Raw genomic sequence first — 21,708 nt, forward strand, 5'->3', positions numbered from 1 at the left:
AGAATGGTTACAATTTTCCAATTAAATTTCTAAGGAGTCCACACACTCGTGTGGATTCTGGAAGACTATTAATACTGACCCATTCTTACAGCTGCGAAACGCGCTGTATGTACAGACGTCTGTGAACAGGTGCCAGGGGAACGCTTATAAGTGGCAATAACCCCCAACGTCACTAGAATTATGCTTTTTTCTTGGCACTGACTCAGCCAGCTACTGGATCCATTCCCTTGCTGATTTTTCAGTAGTCTCATAGACTCGGACTGACTCTGATTTATTCCCATTTAATTAATGGCAAATAGCCCCACTACAATGTATACTTAATTTGAGAGAGATTATGAGGTGCTAGCATGTGTTGGATGCAAATGAAGAAAATTTGTAATCAATGCTAAATTCTATATTCTATGTAAATTGGCGAACGGCTAAGGAAATTTCAGTTGCAATCAGCTGTGGGAAGCTCATGTGGCAAAGAGCGTAAAAGATTCTTGGGGGAAATAAGTAGACGAGCATGTATTTTATAATAATATTGTATACACGCAAGAGCAGGCAAGGTACTGCTCTAGCTTGCGGTTAATTATAAATAATTTCTTTAGTTTTCTTTATGCCTTGTTTACATTTATTCAGATGAAGCAATATTTTTACCTGATATATGTCTAAATATTAGGTTCAATTTTACAATAGATCCCGCTTTAGGCCACCTGAGGAGTCTGTTGAAACATACGAATAAACAAAATGAAGAACAATCCCAAAGAAAACACAAATAAAGTGTCAAATAAATACAATTTTGGGTGAAATGAAATAAAAGCAGAATGAAGGAGGGAGAGTAGGAAATAAAATAATGAAACACTTAAGCAAACAGAGACAGAGAAAAGCGAAATGAATTACGGGTACGACATGGCGTATGGGTGTTTTTTTTCTGTTTCTTTATTTCTTTTTGGCAAGAGTACATAGATTCTGTTGGCAGACCTGAGAGTGATACTATATGGGATGCTAGATACTATATCGATGAGCACAGGGGAACTCTCGTTCGGTGGTGGTGTCTCTCAGTCTTGTTAAACTTGAACTTGACTTTTGGTGAGCGAATAAATCGGATGGGATGGGATGGGATGGGGAAGAGCCTGTGTACAAGTGCAATTGTCAGAGCATCTAATCGAATACTGATTTGGACACTACACTACACAACTACACTACGGCCTATTAATAGAAACCCTCGTAGTGCGCCAGTGCTACTGGCGGTGGCAGTGCTACTCTTCAGGCGTCAAGCGGAAATCGAGTCAACCCGCAAAAAGCCAAACGCCAAACGGCAAACGCCAAACGCCAAAAACCAAAACCAATGAAATTTCTTTTCCCCATTGCGATTCTTTTGTAGTTCGAGAACGGCCCTTGCCTCCTACACACATACCACAGAACAGCGAGTGCTCTTACGGATAAATCAGTTTCGTTTCGTAGCGATATTCCAAAGAAATCATAAATATTCAGCACTTGAGATATTCCCAATTAGCGATTGCTTTACCCCGCCAAAACGAGAATCGCGTATTCGGTTGATTTGACTTGATTTGTGGACTGGCGTTCGTGGGTGTCGTGATTATATAAATTCAAATTGCACAACTAACGCGGCGCAGCAGCGGCATTATGATTCCCTGAACCGAAAGGTTCCGCAATAATCAATCAAATAATTAACCAAAAATGAGTTTCATCCATCCCGATGATAGTTTAATGGGAGGTTCTAGAAATGTGCCCCAACCGATTAAGGAGTCCCCTGCGGAGGCGCCTCATCCTAAGAGTGCGCCCAACGATCGTGTGGAGATCAAGATTGTGATGCTGAAAGTTCAGGTGATTTATGAAGACTATACTTCATTCTGTGCTCGTTTCATACATCAAAAGCTCGGCAAATGAATTCCTTAATTGACCTATCATAATATCACGCATACGCCATGTATGACAGGGACTAAAACCGAAACAACACGCAAGTTGCTAATTTTATTTAAACTTTTTGTGTGCTTCCTACTTCAAAACTCATTTTATTTTTCCATAAAATGTTTACATGGGTAAAAGCAAGAAAACTTTTCCTTTTGTTTCTCTTCGCCGTAACACGCGGCGTATGCGTAATCAACGTAACATCCACATTCAGAATAACAAGGCGGAAAGGCTGGACTTAAGCAACGAAGACTTACATACCCTTGTTCATACGGGTCCTTTTGTCCTTTTGATAAGGATCTGTGCACTGTTTCAGTCAGATTTGTATCAAACCTGGCCTCTCCTTAAGATGGAAACAGAGAGAAGGCTGGATGGATATTGCTATATCCTCTCAGATATTGGTGGAAATATACTATAGAAACCATTGTACCCTCCTGTAAGGGTATCAGCCCTCAGTCAGAACTTTCCGTCTAATTTGTTCGTTGCGCGTGCCAATCGCGGGTCTCCGTTAAAATAAAGATACACGCGTAGCCCTGCCCCATCTCCGAGCTCGGTGAGCTATTGTTGATGTAAAATTTATTAGCACTCTCGTTCGAACAATGATTATATGACAGCTGGCGATGGAAGGCGGCCGGGGGTGCGGCTGTCGAATTAGATTTGTAAATAAAGCAACAATACGAAGGCACACAAGTGCATCACACTAGAGCTTACACCAGTCGATGCTAATTGGAACAATAACAGAACAATAGCTATCTGGAGCAACTTCTGACAATAATTGTAAGGGAGGTGGCAACAAGTTTCGAGAGAAATTGGCTTGGGAACTTTGTTTTCGAGCCCTGCAATTGATTTACGGGTGTGACTTTCACTTCCAGTTTTGGAGGTGACAACATTGAACTTGTTTCCCTTATTATTGTTTTAAGGTTTTGACTAGTTAGTAACTAGCAAATCTGCTACTCAAAAAAGTCAATTAAAGAGTCAATTGGTTGAGATATGTGTCTATTCTAGTCAAATTCCTATAATCATTCCGAGAAACTCGTATTGAAATCTGAAAAGATCCGTCAAATTCGAACGGCAGATGGGTGAGAGAAATCCCCAATGAATCTAGAAGTGATGGCAACTCGGGGATACAAATCTTTTCAACAATCATTTCATACATTTTGCCGAATCCCTGGAAAAGCTACTTCAAGGTTAAGGCACGTTATTAAGCACGTGTTTCACTACCTGTCCAGCAATCATCGTTTGCCTCAATCCTAAGTGGTCTTTTAACTTTAACTTATACCCCATTTAGCCTTTTTTTAGACCTATCCTGTTCTTATTACCATTTTTATGAGCTAATGAGCGTTTGGGAGATGGCACAGAAACAGACACAGTACGAGGCACGCAATGGCACGTGCGTCAGCAGTTTCGGTGTCTTATTCTTCCAATGACAGAACCACAAAATTAGCAATTAATTGAGTCAATTGGTTGAATATGTATATTTAATTTGTCAAACCATTGATATCCCCAAATAATTGCGGCTAAATGAAATAAGTGATGATAGAGTAAGCGCATTAATAAAAGTCTAAGGGAAGGTCCTATGCAGGATTAACCTACACAAGAGTAATGGATGGGGGACCAGAACTGGGACTGCGACATCCAGAAACAAGTTGAGCAACAGCTGCTCGGCAAGCCTCGGGCTGTAGTTTTAGCCCCGGATTTGGGAAGGCAACAGGATAGGTGCTCGGCTAAAGGTGCAGGAGTGGGGAGCAGCCGGGGAGTGAAAGTGAAATTGTGGCCAACACGTGACTGGCCCCATTGAAACATTGCTCGTGAATGAACTCTGGTCTGAAGTTTGCCGGAGCACCTACTGCTGGCCGAGCGCGGAAAAGCTTTCGCTTTCGTTTTCGCTTTCACTTCGGCGCGAAAAACTGCAAGGAAAAACGAAGTTCCGTGCCATTTAGGTTCAGCTGTGGGAGCTTTTCCCTGCGCTTCGGAAAATCAGTTGCGCGTTGGGCGAACGCCAGCACCAGACGAAAGATTTCACGGCGCGGACCTCGCAGCGTTTTCCGTAGTTGAACAGAGAATTAGTTCTCCAGTTTCTTTTGTTGGCCCAAAACGTGTTTCATTTGATTGTTGTTTTTTTGTTTTAGAACTTTTTATGCATTTTTTGATGGTTGTTTTTTCTCATGGAAACTCCACGAAAATGAATTAAAAACTACACAATTCAGTGGAAGATAATCGGCAAAAATATCACAAATCTAATTGCTTTAAAAGTTGTACCTAAAAATTGGTTAATGTTAAAAGCTAATGGCTTACAATTCGTCATTTTTAAATTTTTTGTATTGTTTAAACTATTTTGAAATATTTATTAAAAATATTAAAAATATTTTGTTAGTCCCTTTTAGTTTACTAATAATTTAAAGGCTTTTCAAAGAATATCTCTAAAAATTTTAAAGTTTTTCATTCACTTATGTATGAGTTTGACCGAACCACGCATCGTATGCGTGATATTTTCTTCATATCAAGTATACACAACGTTGTTTGTATGTGTTTGCAGCGTTTAAAAAGTTAAAAATGTTCCTCAAAATGAAATAAACTATTTGAAAAAAACTAAGACACTTATAGTCCCACAATATTGTTAATTAATTAAACAATCAATCAATAAAATTGTGCAAAAGTGTGAAATTAAATGCCGTGACCATATTTCGAACCCTTGGCGAGCTGAACATTCTCTCGCACTAGAGTTCATATTTCGAACCGGCTTCAGAGCGCAGTATGCTCCCGGACATTGGCAACAGTAGCGGCGTTAACGGTAATGGTAGCCATCATATTGGCAATGGTCATGGCCTAGTCAGTGGCATCCACTCGAGCGACTCCTCCAGCGGCATCGCGAGCGGCAGTGCGAGCAGTGAAAAGTTGGCAGCGCGCACAGATGAGGCGAGCCTCGATAAGGGAAACGATGAAGGAGACGCCGATGAAGATGGAGATGATGACGATGATGATGATGATGAAGATGAGGATGAAGATGAAACTACGGTACATACTCGCACACACATACATATATGTTATGTTATATCTCTCTATATTCTGTCGTGGAAATTAGCTGTACTTAAGGGCATACGTAATTTTATGCCGAAAGATAATTAGAAAGTCTTAGCCCAAGAGCAAATGGTGTGTGTAAGGAAGATAAGCTCTAAGAAGGAGTCAAAGTACGGGATAAAAGTACTTCCAAATGAAAACGGAAGATCCACCACTTTTAAATGGGTTCTATGCATTCAGACACACACTTTCCCACTGAAACATTTTCCAATTTGTACCCAAAAGTGGAGGAGGGAACGTTCGTCATCTCTCAAAGGAGTACTAGAATGTCAGATATGGTTATTGGAGTGTAAACTCTACTAATGTATGACTTCAAACCTATCCCAAATTTATCCCAAGGGATAAGCTTGCTCTCAACCCATTTGCTTGGCTAATTTTCCTGTCTTCTCTGACCAAATAATTCATCAAATCCATTCAATTATTCAGACAATCATTCACAGATGCGAGTGAGCACCCATTGGGGAGCATTTTCAGTAGGGGTTTGGTTAGAGGAACATTTCTGAGAGATTTCTTTGGGGTGTGAAGTCAGAAATCCAAAAGGGAAGCCAGCAAAGAAGAAGAGCAATGAAAATGTGGCCAAAGGCAAAAGCTAAATGAGGCAAATGACCATTTAGGCCTGCCCTCGTCGTCCTCTGTGATGTATAAATTTCCCACAAGAGTTGTCTTGTTGTTTGCTTTGACTTCGGCACGTATATCTCCTCTCCTCTCCTATCTCCTCCCCGACATCTACAGATATTTCGCATTTATTTTGCACGTTTCTCCTACTGTTTTTTCCTTGCGGAATTTTTTAATTAAATTTAGTCATTGATGACGTCAGGCAGGCCCCAAGTGAAGTCTGTTTTAGGTGCTGGGTGGCGGAGCAGTGGAGCTGCCTAATTAAGTTCAAGTTCAAAACTAAACATGTTTTTGTGCTCCCTTCCGAGCAGTTATATAAGGTGTCTGAGCTGTGGGGTTACGATGGGGTATACTTTGGGGAAGTAAATGGAAACCCAGTCACCAGTCCCCAAAAACACGACTCATTAAGGTGGCCGTGGCCCCGACACACGTGCATTTCAAGTCGTGCGTATTGACTTAAGAAACTGAAAAACGAACCGAAAAAGGTGACTGATAGAATTTGTTTAACATGCGAATGCGATAAACGTCAAAGTTGGAAGCATGTATGCCATACCATACACTCCCCAGATTATGCAAATTTTTGCCTCCTTTTTATTTTCATTTTCCCAGGGAGCCTTATGCAAATTAGTCAATACAGGACACGCGCTTCGGTCGTGTGAAAATAACCAGCAAAATATCTATATGTACATCAACTTATGCAAAGTATATACATACCTATGTGAAAGAGATAACATTGATAAATTTGTTGAGCTTGAAGGGTATACACTTACAGATCGAAGTTCTTGATGGGATGGCTCTTGGCTTGAGGGAAGAAAAATCTTAAAGAAAATGCAAACTATTTATATTTATTGAGGACTCTTGAACTTGAACTTGACATTGAGGAAGATGTGGGAGCTGGGGACATAGGAATACCACGCAGATTTTTTAATGATTCTTATAGCTAACCAGATCTATCAGTGATAGGCGTATCTTTGCTCTTGTGACTCATAAGAACTTTTTGAGGATCTGAATCGTCTCTCCGATTCTTCTACTACAAAAAAAGATTTAAATCCCAAGTTAAGTTCAGTTCCAGTATCCCATTCTTACCCCTCTACAACCTTTGAACCCAAGCCCGACTCCAATTTGTCACCAGGCAATTTCCTCCAGACAGGCACGCTAATAATTCCCTCTCCGAAAACAAGCAATCAACAAAAAATTTCCAATTCAATTTGTACGACTTCAGGGCCCGCAAAACAGTCGCGTGTCTCAATTGGCCACACTTGCCCCCTCCAGCGCACAAAATCATGTATTGATGTATACCCATGTCTGGCCGAAACTAGCCCTAATCGGCCAGTCAACTGAACAATCTCTCAAATATCTGACTCTCTGAATGTCTGACTGGAAAACAAAGCAATTTGCATGAGGCTGTCTCCGAATGAATTTGCATTCGAGGGAAAGCCGAGGACCTGAATCACAGTTCCTGTGTGTTAACGAACTTTCCGCACATCAATTAGAAATATTTTTGGTCTGAAATATCGTCTGGGGATGGATTGTACACGTGCGAGTATGGGTATAGGCGGGAGTTCTCCCTTCATTTATTATACCATTTTGGTTCTGGGCCGGAAAAAAATGATAAAGTTTATTCGGTTTGGCGGGATGCGATGCGATGGGATGCCGGGCAAATGCTACCCAAATAAACGTAAAGCAAAGTATGTTATAAAAGACAAGTCGTAAACGTACGGGCCACAAATCTCAGCTAACAAGGCACAGTGGACGTGGACAAGGGGAAATGGTGGCATAAATTGTCAGGAAATTGTGGTATTTTCTAATGTGAAGTGGATAGTCTGGAAACCGCTTGAGATGAAGCTCTGTGAATGCTTTAAGATTATAAAAGTATCCTAAAAACGTTCTATGAATTCGAGAGGTCACTTTTCCACTCCTCGTCTTTGAAGTTTATTTTTGAGACAATAAATTCAATATTCTTGATTCAATTTCCGCTTTAAAATGCTTTCTCATTTTTCCATTCCACTGTGTTCCTGTGTTTCCGCTGGTCACTTTTTTCACAGCTCACAAAATGAAACTTTTATTGGGCAACGAAACCCTTCAAAGGGTTCGGTTCGTTCTCTTCCTGTTTCTTCTTCAGGTCCGCATCACAGGCTCTGATTCCAGTTAGGGATTGACCACTTTAAGTCCTAAGCTGACCAAAAATGAACAGAAAAAGTTACTCGGGCTTGACCAAGGTCAAAGGACAGGCCAGTGAAAGTTCGGGCGGGTTTTAATTCCACAAAATCGTTAATTATTTATTAAAATTGATAGGCAGACAGAGGGAAGGAAGAGCAGGGTAGTAGAAGGCTCCTCTTTCAGCGGATTTTAATTGGTTTTCTGGCTCGAGTCGGGGACCTCTCAAATCTGCCTCATTTGCATTTGTAAAGTGCCTCGAAGAGCGTGGCGTGGCCTAAGTACAGCGAACTTGAGGCAGGAGTGGAACGGCTAGACTCGAGTGGAAGTTAAGGAAGGTAAGTGCTTGGGTCAAGGACTTTACGGGGTTCGATGTGGACTGAAAAGTGTCATAAAACCTGCTCATAAAGTTTCCAAGTGCCAGCGTAAGCGATAATCGCTTTTCAATTACGATTCAAGGCAGAAGTTTCTCCCTTTGATTTGAGAAAGTTTAGTAGCCATGGACTTCTATAAGATTTATGTCAATGTTTTTCAGCTTTCACTCTCACTTTCACTTCCCGCTTCCTTTCTTTGTTTGCTCGGAAAATTTCTCATTAATCAGCAACAATTTTCTTCAACTTTAATCAGTGGCTCTGCGTGCCCTTGGGGCTGTTAGAACGTCTGAAAGGGAAAACAATTTTCAAACTATTTGAAGGAGTAAACGGAAATTTGATGCCCCAGTTGATAAATTAGTCAAGAAACGAAGGGAAAATTAGGGAAACTTTCCCCCGGAAAAGGCAATTCAAGACTAATTGCCCCTGACCTTTGCTCAAGTTCAGCCACAGTGCAAAGACCTCTTTAAGGTTCAAACCCTTTAGTTTTCTTATGTTAGGGTCTTTTGTGGTATTTTGGGAAGTAAACAAAATAACATAGAGCACGCCTCGCCTGCCTCTCAAGTACTCGTATTAAGTGCAGTCAGTACACAAAGTAATTACAGAAAACAGGAGCAGAAAGAAAGGGAATGGAGGCGGAGCCGAAGCTTGGGATACCTTTTCGGAAGTGAGAGATTTCAGGAAAGATAACCGAAGCCTTAGATACACTTTCGAAGGTCCCAGATAGGTCATGGTATCTTCTGTTGCTTTCGATTAAAAATTTATATATGTACATGCTTTTTAGATAAAAAAGTACTTCCTTCTTTACGTTACAATCAACTTGTGATAAATATTATCCCCTCGGCAAGTGTAGTCGTATATAAAAGCAGAAAAACCAACGCAAACAAAAGACAATTGTGTAAATAAATGTGAGGAAATAAAAACAGAATGGAATAATGACAGAATGGGGAAAAATGGGGATTATTGGGGGGGCTGGTCTGGCTTTCGTGGTGGGGGAAAATACAGCAATTAAGCTTGTCAGCGTGTCCGCAACGGAAGTGCCTCCAACACCCATAAGGCAAATGCAATTGGGCGGTGCTCGGGTGTTAAAATATCATTAAAATTCAATTGGATGGCTGGCAACAGCAGTCCTGGAGATGAGCTACTTCTGGGGCTGCTGTTGACAATAATGTTTGTTGTCTTCCATCTCATTGAAATTATGTCATAACAATTTTATGTAGCATACATTTCTGCTGCGACGAGCAATATTTCTATGGAGAGACCTAATAAATATAAACAAAATTTCCAAGAACACGGAAAACGTTAGGAGACAAATTCCTGGAATGTCCCTAATTGATTGATGGGAACAATTCCTGCATGAATGCTGTAATAATTTTGTGAAATTATCCATTTTTCTAGGAAGATTTCGGAGTAGCGTCGGAACATGTGTTTCCAAATAGGAGATTCCTAGAATTTACCCACATATATGTCCAATTACTCCGAGAAGCTGGTGAATATGTTAACTAAGGGATTCCTTTATTTTCATTAAATTTCGATAAGGGTATCTCCAAGTCCATCCTTTGTTGAGCTTCTCTGCTTTTTGTTGTTATTAATAATTCATGCCGAGCACTCAAGTGTGACACATTCTTTTTTCTGGAATCTTTAAGCGTTAAAATGAAAATTCAATTTAAATATTTTCCCGCCCTGCCAACAAAAAAAAAACCACATTATTGGGGATAGGCACGCAGCACTTTCCATTTAATTTGGTTTTCATATTTTCCTTTGCCACCTACGTCCAGGACCCAGGAACCTTCTTTATCGGGGATAACAACAGTTATGAGGGGGAGGATATTTTCTGTGACAGATTCCGATTAAGGCGATTGACTGTGGGTGGAAAAGCCAAAGCCAAACCAAAGTCGAAGGCGAAGGCCAACTAAATTTTGTGCTCCAGGCCTATTTATGTTTTTGTCTTTCTGGCTGTCTCACATATTTGCCCTGTAACTCCCGTCTCTTTCGGCCAATATTCCTGACTCTTTTAGCCACTTTTTCTCGTTCTCGTTCCCTCTTACTCATACTCGTATGTGTATTTGTTTGTTTGATAAGCCGCTTAGTCGTAGTCCTGAAATGGAAACAGAATTTCCATTTATCTGCTTAGGCATTGAACGGGACGGTCGAAAGCGCCCAATTGTCGAGGGACAGGCACAGTGGTTGACAGCTGGGAAAAAGGAGGAGCAGAACCCTCTAGGATTAATAATGATTTCAAGTATAAAAACATATGCATTCGGTCCCTTGAAGCAGTTCCACTTTTTACTGATTGGTTTTTCATGCTCCGTCAATCCCCTTTCAAATAAATGCAGTTCCACTGTTCCTGCTTAAGGGCAAAGGTCAGCCATCTGGCAGTTTATGAGCTATGACTGGACCAGAATATAATACAATTGCCAGCCATATGAGAGCCAAATTGCATATGGTATAGAGGTAATCAGAAAGCAATCAGGCGAATATCGTTTCAGAGGAAATACTAAACAAAAGAATATATATATTTGATATACATAGTTCCCGTTTTATCATTCTTTCCCAACCGGCCAACGAATACGGTACGGATATACCTCTATAAGATATAATCAGATTCTAATTGAAAAAGTCTTTCAATTTATATGGAAAATATTTCATTGTTCATTCGTGTGTCAAAATCGGATTTTTCCTGTCAACGAATTCCCCAGCTTAAATCACAGAAAAAACACAGAAAATCCCCACCAAAAAAAAATAAACACCCACAGATAAAAGGAGATACAAAGAGGAAAAGCTTTTCCGCCAATTGAAATGTATTCGTTGAGATGGAGTAAAATTGCCAAAGGAACATTCGTACGAGTAAATGTAATGTATGCAGACGCGTATCCCTCATCTAAGAAGGAACAAAATGCTAACCATTCCGCGTCAACCAAAGGCAAAGTCCGTAATTTCGGGCATCTTATGTGGAGCCCCAGTCTCCAGGCATTGAAATGCCTTGGGAGACAACCCCAAACGGAACAACAACGACCTGCCCCACATGGGTTCCCGTGGGCGAGAGTTGTCGGATTCAATTGTTGGGGCACATAAATCAGAGACAAAACTGAAGAGGGAAGCAAGTCATAAATTGTGGCATGAATTTGCTGGGGATCACGACGTGGCAGGAGAAGGAGATTTCACTTACTTGCAAGTTAATTGCCGAAAAGAAAAGGGGAATATACCTTTCTCAAAGTGCTTTGGAAATCGCTTCTGAAAATCGTTTTTCCCTTTCAAATTAAAGTCTGGAAATAGTCTCTTCTGCCCTTTTTCCATCCTGAGTGTGCTTTTCTCTCTTTTCTCCTCATTTATTTTTGGTCGCAGCTGGCAAATGAAATTTTTATAACATTGAGAAATGATTTTTTGTGTCATCGTTGGAGCAAACACAATTCACAATTCTTATTCAGCAACTTCCATTTGTCACCTTGAAGTTTTGCAAGTTTTATACATTTATTTAGAAGGTCTTCTGATGCTCTTTTTTCCATTGATTCTCTTCTTTGGCCTTGAATGAAGTTGGTAGAACACTTGGTTAAACAGAAGGCGAAAACAATATTAAAACACTTTATAGTCGAGACCATAAAAGAGGCAATTAAGGAGATAATTAAAGTGAGATATACCCAAGATATGGACGACTTTTATGGCGCTGATAAAAGTTGCTCGGCTTAACACTTTTTGGGGGTGAGCACACATATTAACTCCTGGGGCTTCTCACTTATAGGGACTCCCGCTCGAATCCTTCAATATGCCATAACCAAACACTTACCATTCAAAGCAGCATCCGCAGCAGCAGCAGGAGCTGGAGCATCAGCGGGACCACTACACCCACGCATATAGGAAGACCCATTCCATATAAGGCCGCATAAAAACAATCTGCAATACATTACGCATACGCCATGCTGTGCCAAATGGTTTCGACAGTTCTGAGAGAATGTTTATCACTCTCCGCTATAGAAAGCATTTGCATACACGTGCAGATGAATACATACATATATGTGTATATATCGAACCATCCATCAATACTGTATACTACATATGTGTATTACATACGTGTCAGACATTCAACTCCTTAATATTGAGGGGGATTCACACATTCTGTCCAGAGTCAGAGCCAGAGCCCACTCGAGGGGCAGTCGAACTAATCAAATATTTATGCTCGCTTTCGTCTGGGCCGAAGTCTAGTCACGATATGGTGACGACACTTACTCAAATAGCTCATATAGTCAGAAGTATCTTAGGCATACCATAGTCACAGTCTTAGCAACAAGTAATGGCAGTCTGGGCCTGCGGACTCCATTGCATGTCTCAAGCCTGAATGTAATTGGATTTAGTGGTTGCCATAAAGTGGTATAATATTTTCCAGGACAGTTAATTAAAGAGAACCGAGCCTATATTTATCGAAAAACTTTCTTTTGTTTTTTGTTTAATGTAGAAAAATAGGTATTTAACAATACGAATGTCCAGCTAAACAGCACCCAAATAATTTCTTAGTAAGGTCTTTTTTTCTACACTCCAATAAAACGTCCCAGCTCTAATGTCTCATCATATTACCCTTATTTTATGCTTACTCTCCTCGACCTATTCGGCTTCCCAAATCATAATTTCTCATCATTATTTCTCAAAATGAACAGCACAACTGTACTCCGTTCCTATTAAGAGTATTAAGCAGGGTACACAACTGTACTTTATGGCATAATCCTAACCTTGGCCCAGCAGTAACTTCATTGATGCTTAAACAATATTCAGCAGACGGCTGTCAACAGCTTGGACTTGGATTTTTTCTAACGAATAATACATAATACCCCTTCCAGTGGCACTCTCGAGCCACCTGCTATTCATTCACCTGTTAGCCAGGGGGCACAGGCAGCAATTTCTCTCTCTGGCTTTGCCCCAATTAACTTTGGCGTCTATTGTTGTCAACGCTTCATATTTGATGGGGGCCTTCTTTCACTTTGCCTCAGCTAATCCTGCAACATCAGGCATCACACTCCTTTCTGTGCCTTCCCTGAAACATCTGCTTCTGTTGCAAGTTTCCAAGTATAGGGGTCTACATATGTACATGTTGTTGAGCGAGGAAAAGTCTTGGAAAAGCCAAGCCGTTGTCATCGTTACCTGAAGACTGTTGGACCAAAAACAATTAATAAATCATCAGGCCACGCTAATGGGTAAATGATACACTCACTCAACCATGAGGATAATGTTCTTCCTTGGGGTTTTTCTCTAACCAAATGTTATTGTTAAGGGTTGACTCTTGATGGATAGAACTGAGAAGAGAAGAGCTGAGAAAAAGTTTAGTTGGCACAATAAACAATAGTCAACAATAAATCATTGACATTTTGTTTGGAAGTAGAACACTTTATGTTTCCATTAGCTATTGAATATTTATTCATTGTCTGGAATACATATTCTAATTAGGAGAAACCACATTTGCGTCAGGGATTATTTGTACAAAATCAACACGATTTAATATGCAAGCAAATTTCTCTCGGGAAATTAATTGATTGATAAATATGAATAGAAAAGTGTTGAAAATAAATTTAAATATTTTGTATGTTATTTTCCTTGTGATTGTTGAATTTTGATATGAAATATTTAAGAGTTAAAGCAACAGTAATTTTAGTTTAGTCCTTCAGCACCTTTGAAAACAAATTAAATATATAAAAAAAACGGTCTTTAAATGTCCTTGAAGTTGTTTTGTATTTCTTCCTTCCCTTTTAAGGACAAATTAACTTGCGTATCAAATATTGAACAATGTATAAACATTTCCTTTGAATAAGTCTTCTGTTATGAGTTTTTCCGCCATTACAACGCCCTCGAAGAAAACTCGTATTACCAGCCTTCAAGGCAACAGAGCTTTTCTCCTTCCTTTCGGTTTCAATTACAAATTTTCTTTTATGGCACACAATGGAACCCAGATGGAACATATGCCCCCAAATGAGAGGAGCCTGCTTCCTGATAAACAATCAATTTCCATGTCCTAACATTGTACATTGAATTATGAAGAGCAATAAATAAGTTAATGAAGTATAAAGGGACGAGAGAACTCCCCCAGGATGTGGGGGCAGAATGAAGAGCTTAAATAAAAACAATTTCCTGTTTGTCTCCTCAACTAAATGCTTCTCATCAGGGAGCTAATTGGAATAGGTTGTGGGCAACAAATTTTCCAACTTGACAGCTAATTAAAGTAGATAAAACAGAGCCTCAAACGGACTGAAAGAAATTGCTTTAATTATGGACTTGGCTTGGCTTTAAGGCCCTTCATCAGTCATCGCCCCATGGGACAAAAAGCGAACCTCAACCTCAAGCTCAGTCTCATCTTTAGTATCAGTCTCAGAATCAGTCTCCTCCAACCAGTCATTAATGCGACAGGGACTTATGAATAATTTATAGCTGGATTTTCTGGGCTTTGTGCTTTATTAAAAAATTTGTTATAACTGGTAGATGTTTGGGTAGATACCCTTGGGTTTGGGCATAATCAATGGTTTAAAGATTGGTCAGTCATAGCAGGACTCATCATCATTGAATATTCTTTGGTTTGAAATTGTATAATCTATTTGAACGATTCTATTCCTTAAGTATTTCCCCAAATTCTTCATCCGCCTACTGTTGAAATATAGGGTACAGAGACTTCCTTATGCCATGCACAGTTTCTACTCTGTTTCCTCTTTAAATAATTTTCTTTTACACAATCGCTTCATCATAAATTATTCTTTTCAAATTTTCAATTTAACAGAATTCAATTACGAGTTTTGATAGGCAATGAAAACTCTTTAAAGTATAAAATCCTCAGCAAATAAATTGATTTCAAGGTTATTTGGGAAGCTTACTTAACAGACTTTCAAGTCAAGGCCCTATAAATAAAACACTTCTGTTCTCATAAGGTTTATAGCCCCCTATCCTGCCCAAAACGAAATGAAATGACGTAGGAGAATGTTAAACAATCTGCAAGCTGAAAAAACGCCTATTACATAAGTGATTCACCTCTGCAGTTAGTGTATTGAACCATCCGCACGTGACTATAAAATTGAATACGAGTATAGCCGTAAGCCTTTACCCATCACCGAAAAAAAAAAACAAAACCCGAACAAAAAGAAATGAATAACAGACGCAGGCAATCGGCATTAACCTTGGCCAAAAGTATTTGCACAACTGCTGACAGTCGGTAAAACAAAAACACAAGCCGAAATAAATAAAGAAAAAGAAACGAATTTATTTAATTGACGCATAAAACTAGACAAGAGACACGGCTCTGTTGTCTCTGTTGATGTCAAGGAATATCATAGCCGACTCTGCTGACTAATAAAATTATTGCATATTTAAGGGCGTCTCCAAAGTTTATACCTCTCCGCTTGGAGATCCTTCAGCAGTTGCTGGTCCTGACACTGGAACGACCTTCAGGTTCAAAATCAAAGTTATTTCTGCTTTACGAATTGTTTTTCCGTTGGAAAAATGTATGCAACGACAACAATCGGAGAGCGCAAAATCGGATTAATGCATTATGCATAACCCTTCAACCGCTACTACCATCGGGCCACAGCTTTGTGTGGATTTCTGTTGAGGCTACCATTCTTAATGGTGCCTCTGGGTGCTCATAACGCTTTCAATATTTAATATTCCGTCAAAGGGCCTTCGCCTTTCCAGTCTTCTGGCACGTTCACGCATGAACACGCTTAGCGACAGTGACACGCATATACGGTCACATTAAGTGACGACACAACACGAATGGCCATACTTTAAAGAGAACATTTGTTCCACTCAAAATGGGGAGATGAGAGCTGAAAACAACAGACAAGAAGCGAAACACAATTGTGCGCAATTGTTGGTCATGAAATTCGGAGGAATGGTGTGTTGTGTAGGGTAGAGATATGGGTAGCAATGAGATATTTTAGTTGGGAAGGTCCTTCTGCTGCTGTTTTCCCCTGCTTCAGGGACATTTGTCAACCCAAAAATGTTAAAAACAGAAGTCGTAAATTGTTCGGAGGATTCTCATTTTGGGGTTTCCTTTTTATTAAGGAAAATTACTGATATATATTCTGGTCAAGATAAAAAAGATACAGCAGTGTTGTTAATTAAAGATGGTAATTAGTCTGAATTATGATTTGTATTTTGTTAAAATATAATTTTACTTTTCCTTTAGAGGTTTACATAGTTTGGTTGAAAGAATTTCGCAGTAATTCGCAATGAATTGCACATCTCTCATTTAAACCAGAAAAAATTGTTTCGGTTTTGTGGTCAAAAACTCTGTGTGTGTTGTAAAAATTTCGTGTAAAAAGGTAATTAATTTTTTTGTGGTCATTCTGTGGGGTGACATTTCAGGCCAGATGCATATGAGCAAGCAAATTAACATAAAACAAGCTGGTGATGGAAAATAAGTAGTCATATGCAAAGTCCCCCGTGTCGTATACGTAATGAGTGCAAAGGCCAGATGCCAGAAATACTGTGTAGAAGCTTCCATTTAAGCAACCCGATGAGCGGCAAAAGGCTGCAGGAGCTCAAGTTTAGCCATGAATCGGATAGATCCCTCTACACATAGATAGTTTGTTCAATTACCGCTGTGTCTGTTCCGACTTTGGGGGATTGAAATAAGTTGAATGGCAGGAAAAGAGGAATAGTTGGCAAGGGAATGGGAATGGGAATGGGAAAGGGAAATCAAGCATCCAAACCACTTTGCAGTGCAATTTATGTTCATTATACAGCCAGCTGCATCCGAGGGATAGCCATGAATGGATAGCACTGGATTGGCATGTGTGCCGTGTAAGTGGGCGAGCTCCTGACACTGCAGGCTCCCAGCAATTGCTCCACTCGGGCTCGAGTGCCAGAGCCTCAAGGCCACTCTGGGATAATCTGGGGAATGCCACTGAATTATTGCCTTTTGTCTGGGGTATTTATGGTCTCCAGTTCAAGTTGGGTCAGAGCCATTCCTTTCGAGTGGATATCGAGAGTGAAATGAGTTGGAATTGATTTCAAAGAAATTTTGTTTCGAAATTGAAGTGCTGGAAATTTAATGAGTAATGAAAGATATACGGGTGCATAAAAACCACCTGAGCTAAAGGTTTGGTTGGTTTTTCGTTTGTTAAATAAGTGGTAGACTAGAAACTAATTTTCGTTTAACATTTTTCCATTTAAGTGGTGCAAAAACTTTTGAAAAGCCTCGAACAAAAGCTTCTTGTTATTGATATTAATATTTCTTCAATTGTTGAAGTTAAATGGTGATCTAATCCTTATCAAATCCCTCTGTATTTTACAGGCAGAATCGCCCTTACTGCCCCTGAAGGAGAACGACGCGACACTACCGAGAGTCCACAATTCCTCGCACATATCAGCCACTAGGTCACCGCACGAGTACACCTCCTTAGCCAGAGATTCCGAGCCCGCCCTCACGCCCACATCCACGACTGCCACGCCCAGGCCGAATGAGTGCAGACGTCGTAGCTCATTGACCAACTGTCCAGCACCCCCACCCGCCTGCACCGAGGGAAATCCACCGGGCGAAGCCAACAACAACACCAGCAGCAGCAACCACAACACCAAGGAAGACTTTTACACGACTTTGGGAAGCAGCACGCCCAGCCACAAGCACGCCCACGAGCACGAGTACAAGCTCTACCCCAACGACACATTCGCCCAATTGGAGGGAAAAGCACCAAAGCCAAACACCAAAATGCAGACCAAAGTGGACGCAGTGGGTCGCATCACGGGCCAGTGGGGCAAATGGCAGCTGCGAACAGTGCTGCTGATCTTCCTGTGCAAGATACCATCCTCGTGGTTCATGGCCTGCATCATCTTCACGGCTCCCGCACCCAGGCACGGGGAGTTCTTCTGCAAGCCCCCGAACACAGTCGGGGCCCAGAACCAGACGCAGTGGATTAAGGTTTCGCATCCGCAAAAGGAGGAGAGCGAGGATCAGGAGTTCAACATTGACTTCTGCAACGTCTACCAGGATGCGCAGGAGCATGCCCATCACTACTACAACTACGAGAATAGCGAGCAGGAGCCGCGCATCTGGGAGAAGCCCCTCAATCGCAACTCCAATGTCATACCCTGCACGGAGTTCCAGCACGAGTCCAGCTACCACTCGGTGGTCACTCAATACGATCTGGTCTGTTCCCGGGATATCCTCGTCTCTGTCACGCAGTTCTTCCATCTGTTTGGTGTTCTCACCGGCGGTATCCTGGCGAATCAGCTGTTGAAATAGTAAGTTCTTCGCGAATATCTCTCTCTTTAGTAGCTCACTGTTATCTCTTTTCCTTCCAGCTTCAGTCCCCGGAATGTGATGCTCTTCGGCATGATCACCCAGATCTTCTGTGGCAATCTGACGGGTCATGTGGCTTCCTATGAGCTCCATGTGTTCTTCCGCTGCCTCTCCGCCGTCTGCTGTGCGCAGATGTACACCGCTGGAGGGATGATCATGGCCGATATAACGGGTGGCAAGTATCGCACTTGTGTCTCCACTCTCTTCGAGCAGTTCTGGTCCATTGGCGTGATGATGCTGCCGGGCGTGGCAAGCTTTTGGTCCAGCTGGTCGCATCTCTACATGGCCATCTCCTGGCCAACAGTGATACTGATCTACCTGTGGCAGTGAGTACTACAAAGACTCCCCTGTGAGTGCTTTCCTCTAACTCGTGTCCTTCTTCTTTCAGATGGATACCCGACTCCCCGCGCTGGCTTATCGCCCGCGGTCGTGTGCAGGATGCCAAGAAGATCTTGCTGCAGTGCGCCGATATCAATGGCACTCGGTACAGTCTGCCCCATGACATTGATCAGCAGCTGGAGCTGCAGGCACAGACGGCCATGGATGCCCCACCGCCGAGTGGCTGGTGGTCGATGTGGAAGGGAGAGCGGGCCGTGCGTCACATGATCTGCGTTCATCTGGCCTGGTCCCTCTACATCGTGGTCTACTATGGGATGCTGCTGAACATCCGTTCCTTCAGTCGAGAGCATCTGTACATCAACACGTTCTTTGCGGGCTTGAGCGAGATGATCGGCACCTTTATCGGGCTCTTTCTGATTATGAAGACTACTAGGAAGTGGCTCTGGACGGGACTGTTCAACATGATTGCCGGATGCATTGCCTATTGTGGTTGGCTGGTGCCCAAGCCGGGCGTCATTCCATTCGATGCCAATGTGGCCCTGCTGATGTGCTCCGCTATGGTCTCCAAGATGGCTATATCCACCACTCTCTCCATACTGACGACCTGCACCGTGGAGCTGGTGTCCGATGACAAGAAGAAGATCACCTCGTTCTCGACCATCTGTTGGGCCCGCTTCTGGCTGCTGGGTGCACCCTTTATTGGATCGACTATCTTTTTGGGCCAGCTTGTGCCCCAGACGGCCTTCGCGTCCCTAGCCATTTGTGGTGGCATCTGCACCGCTCTGATCACCAGCCCGCGTACGCATCCCATCTCCCGGCCGACATCTTCGCCGACCGCCCAGGGTGCCCAGAACATGGCCTCTGCCTCCCAGTTCACCATCATCGACGGAATGGACAACAAAGGCTACACGCCAAGCTCGAAGCCCATTATCTCTAGTAATACTATTAGGAAACTGACCACACCACAATCGAATCTACCTCCACAACTAATGCCCGGGATTTGGACGACCAAGATACACGAGGATGGCCCACCAAAGTGATATTCCCGGACAGCTGTGCCGTAGAATGGGGTTAAGTGATGTGACGCGAGTGAAGGTGAAGGTTGGCTAGAATATTGGTTTTGTTCACTTTGGTAGGGCTGTGACCTTGCAAACAACTACAGTCTACAAAATTTGATATACTATACTTATATAGCCTGTACACTACTTTAAGGCCAAGGCCATCCCTTTTGTAATGCACATAGGGCAAAGTTTATTGAAAGTAAAGTCAAATATCCGCTCTTCTCGCACACATTCTATGTAGGAGCTCAACTTTACCCCAAGACCGCAAACTAAATGCTCAAAAGATGAGAAAAAAAACATTACAAAACAAAACCGTGAAAAATGCTACATTTTTAAGTAGGCAAACTTTAAAGCTTAGAGCTTAAGAGAATGATCCTTAAGCAGTTTCAATTAAAAGGAAAAGACGTTCGCAAAGGAAAATAATATTTTTAAATTAATCTAATCTTAGAGCATAATTAAGTAGAGCCTTAGTTAACCCTCGGAAGGGCGCGCAGCCATACAGTAGTCTCGTAAGTAGGTCGAATGTGGAACACAAGCCCAGTATTACTCAGTTGTCGCTAATGAACCGAACCGAACCGAACCGAACCGAATAGGACCTCACATACCGCACTTGATCCCCTATGGATGTAGAACCAATAACATAAACTCCACTTACTCGCATAAACACAAAACCAACTGATAATGATGATCCTTTTAAAGGCCTGTTTCGTAAGATCCCCAAAAAGCTGTTCCACATTTAAGTGATTGTGTTGTAAACACCTGGAGAGAATTACATGAAAAGACATATAAAATCTAGTTACACAATAATTATTGCAAATTTTAATTAATTATCTCTCGGTAAACAAAAACAATTAATTAATTATTTAAAGAAAAAGAAAACAATAATTTTAGTGTACGCATAAATTACTTTATTACCATTATGTATTATGTATTACCAAGCTAATTTAATATAAATCAATTATAAATTAGTAGTGTTTCAGGTCTTACCTACTTAATTATTGCATATGAAACATATATACATATATTTTCAACAATTGAAATATTTATCTAGTGAATGCGCTTAGGAACTCGTTGAATGTTATATGATAATGGTTACTATATGAAAGGAAATGTTATGCATGGCAAAAAGAGCAATATTTTTCTAATAAAGCATCCCAAAAAACATTCAAGTTCTTTAATTTAAAATTATCCGTAAATACGTGTTTCTTGTTTCATTTCATTAGCTGGAAACGGGCTTCCGGTTCCGCAAGATCTGGGCCACTCCCAATCATGTAGAAATGTAAGTATTTTACATTGGAGCTGCCAGACTGTGGTCTGAGAAAAGAGGTGGCAACTCATCGACTTACTTCGCGCCAATCTGCCATTTCAAATGTGAAAAAAAGTTGAAGCTGTATATAGTTTCGCTGAATAAATTAAATTGCCTCTTGGCCGAATTTAAAAATGAGATAATGTTATACAGAAATAATCAATGTATCGAAAAAGCTGAAATTTATATTAATCTTAGCGGTTGGCGCTTCTAACAGAATTCGGAAAAGCAGTTCCTTTGATAGATCAACAACAACTATCGAAGTAAATACATTTAATTGATTTAAAATTAACTGAATTTGTCCGTTACAGTCCCGAAATCCGCATTCATAAGAGACTTGACCATCTTTGTGACTGTTTCTCCTTGTTTTAACAACATTAGATGCACGCTGGGATCTGCAATCTCCAGTTGTCACAGCATATGGCATAGTGGCTTGATTGGCATTCCCGAATTCCACATGCCTCGACTCCGTTTCACCGGCCAGATTTTGCAACAACAACCAACAACTGGAACAGATGTTCACAGAAAAGCAAAAAAAAAAAGGTAAACGAGTTGCCAACTAGGGACTAACTAAGGCCGCTCAATAAAAGAGAGAGA

General features: G+C 41.2%; 1 protein-coding gene across 2 annotated transcripts; it reads left to right on the forward strand.

Moving 5' to 3' along the window:
• The first annotated feature begins 1,391 nt into the window (after window positions 1-1,391).
• Window positions 1,392-20,785, forward strand: LOC6592141 (solute carrier family 22 member 3). 2 transcript variants are annotated; one of them, XM_026994831.1, is made up of 4 exons: window positions 1,392-1,830; window positions 17,401-18,347; window positions 18,408-18,731; window positions 18,794-20,782. In XM_026994831.1, exons 1-4 carry the CDS (start codon window positions 1,684-1,686, stop codon window positions 19,782-19,784), a joined length of 2,409 nt encoding a protein of 802 aa, XP_026850632.1. In that variant the 5' UTR covers window positions 1,392-1,683; the 3' UTR covers window positions 19,785-20,782. The 2 variants fall into 2 exon arrangements, with proteins under 2 accessions (XP_026850632.1, XP_026850631.1); XM_026994830.1 differs by lacking the exon at window positions 1,392-1,830 and adding an exon at window positions 4,593-4,929 and having other exon boundaries at window positions 18,794-20,785.
• The last annotated feature ends 923 nt before the right edge of the window (window positions 20,786-21,708 follow it).

The sequence above is a fragment of the Drosophila persimilis genome, unplaced genomic scaffold (genome assembly GCF_003286085.1).
Source record: "Drosophila persimilis strain 14011-0111.01,24,50 unplaced genomic scaffold, DperRS2 tig00000000-arrow-pilon, whole genome shotgun sequence".
Classification (NCBI taxonomy): Eukaryota; Metazoa; Arthropoda; class Insecta; order Diptera; family Drosophilidae; genus Drosophila; species Drosophila persimilis.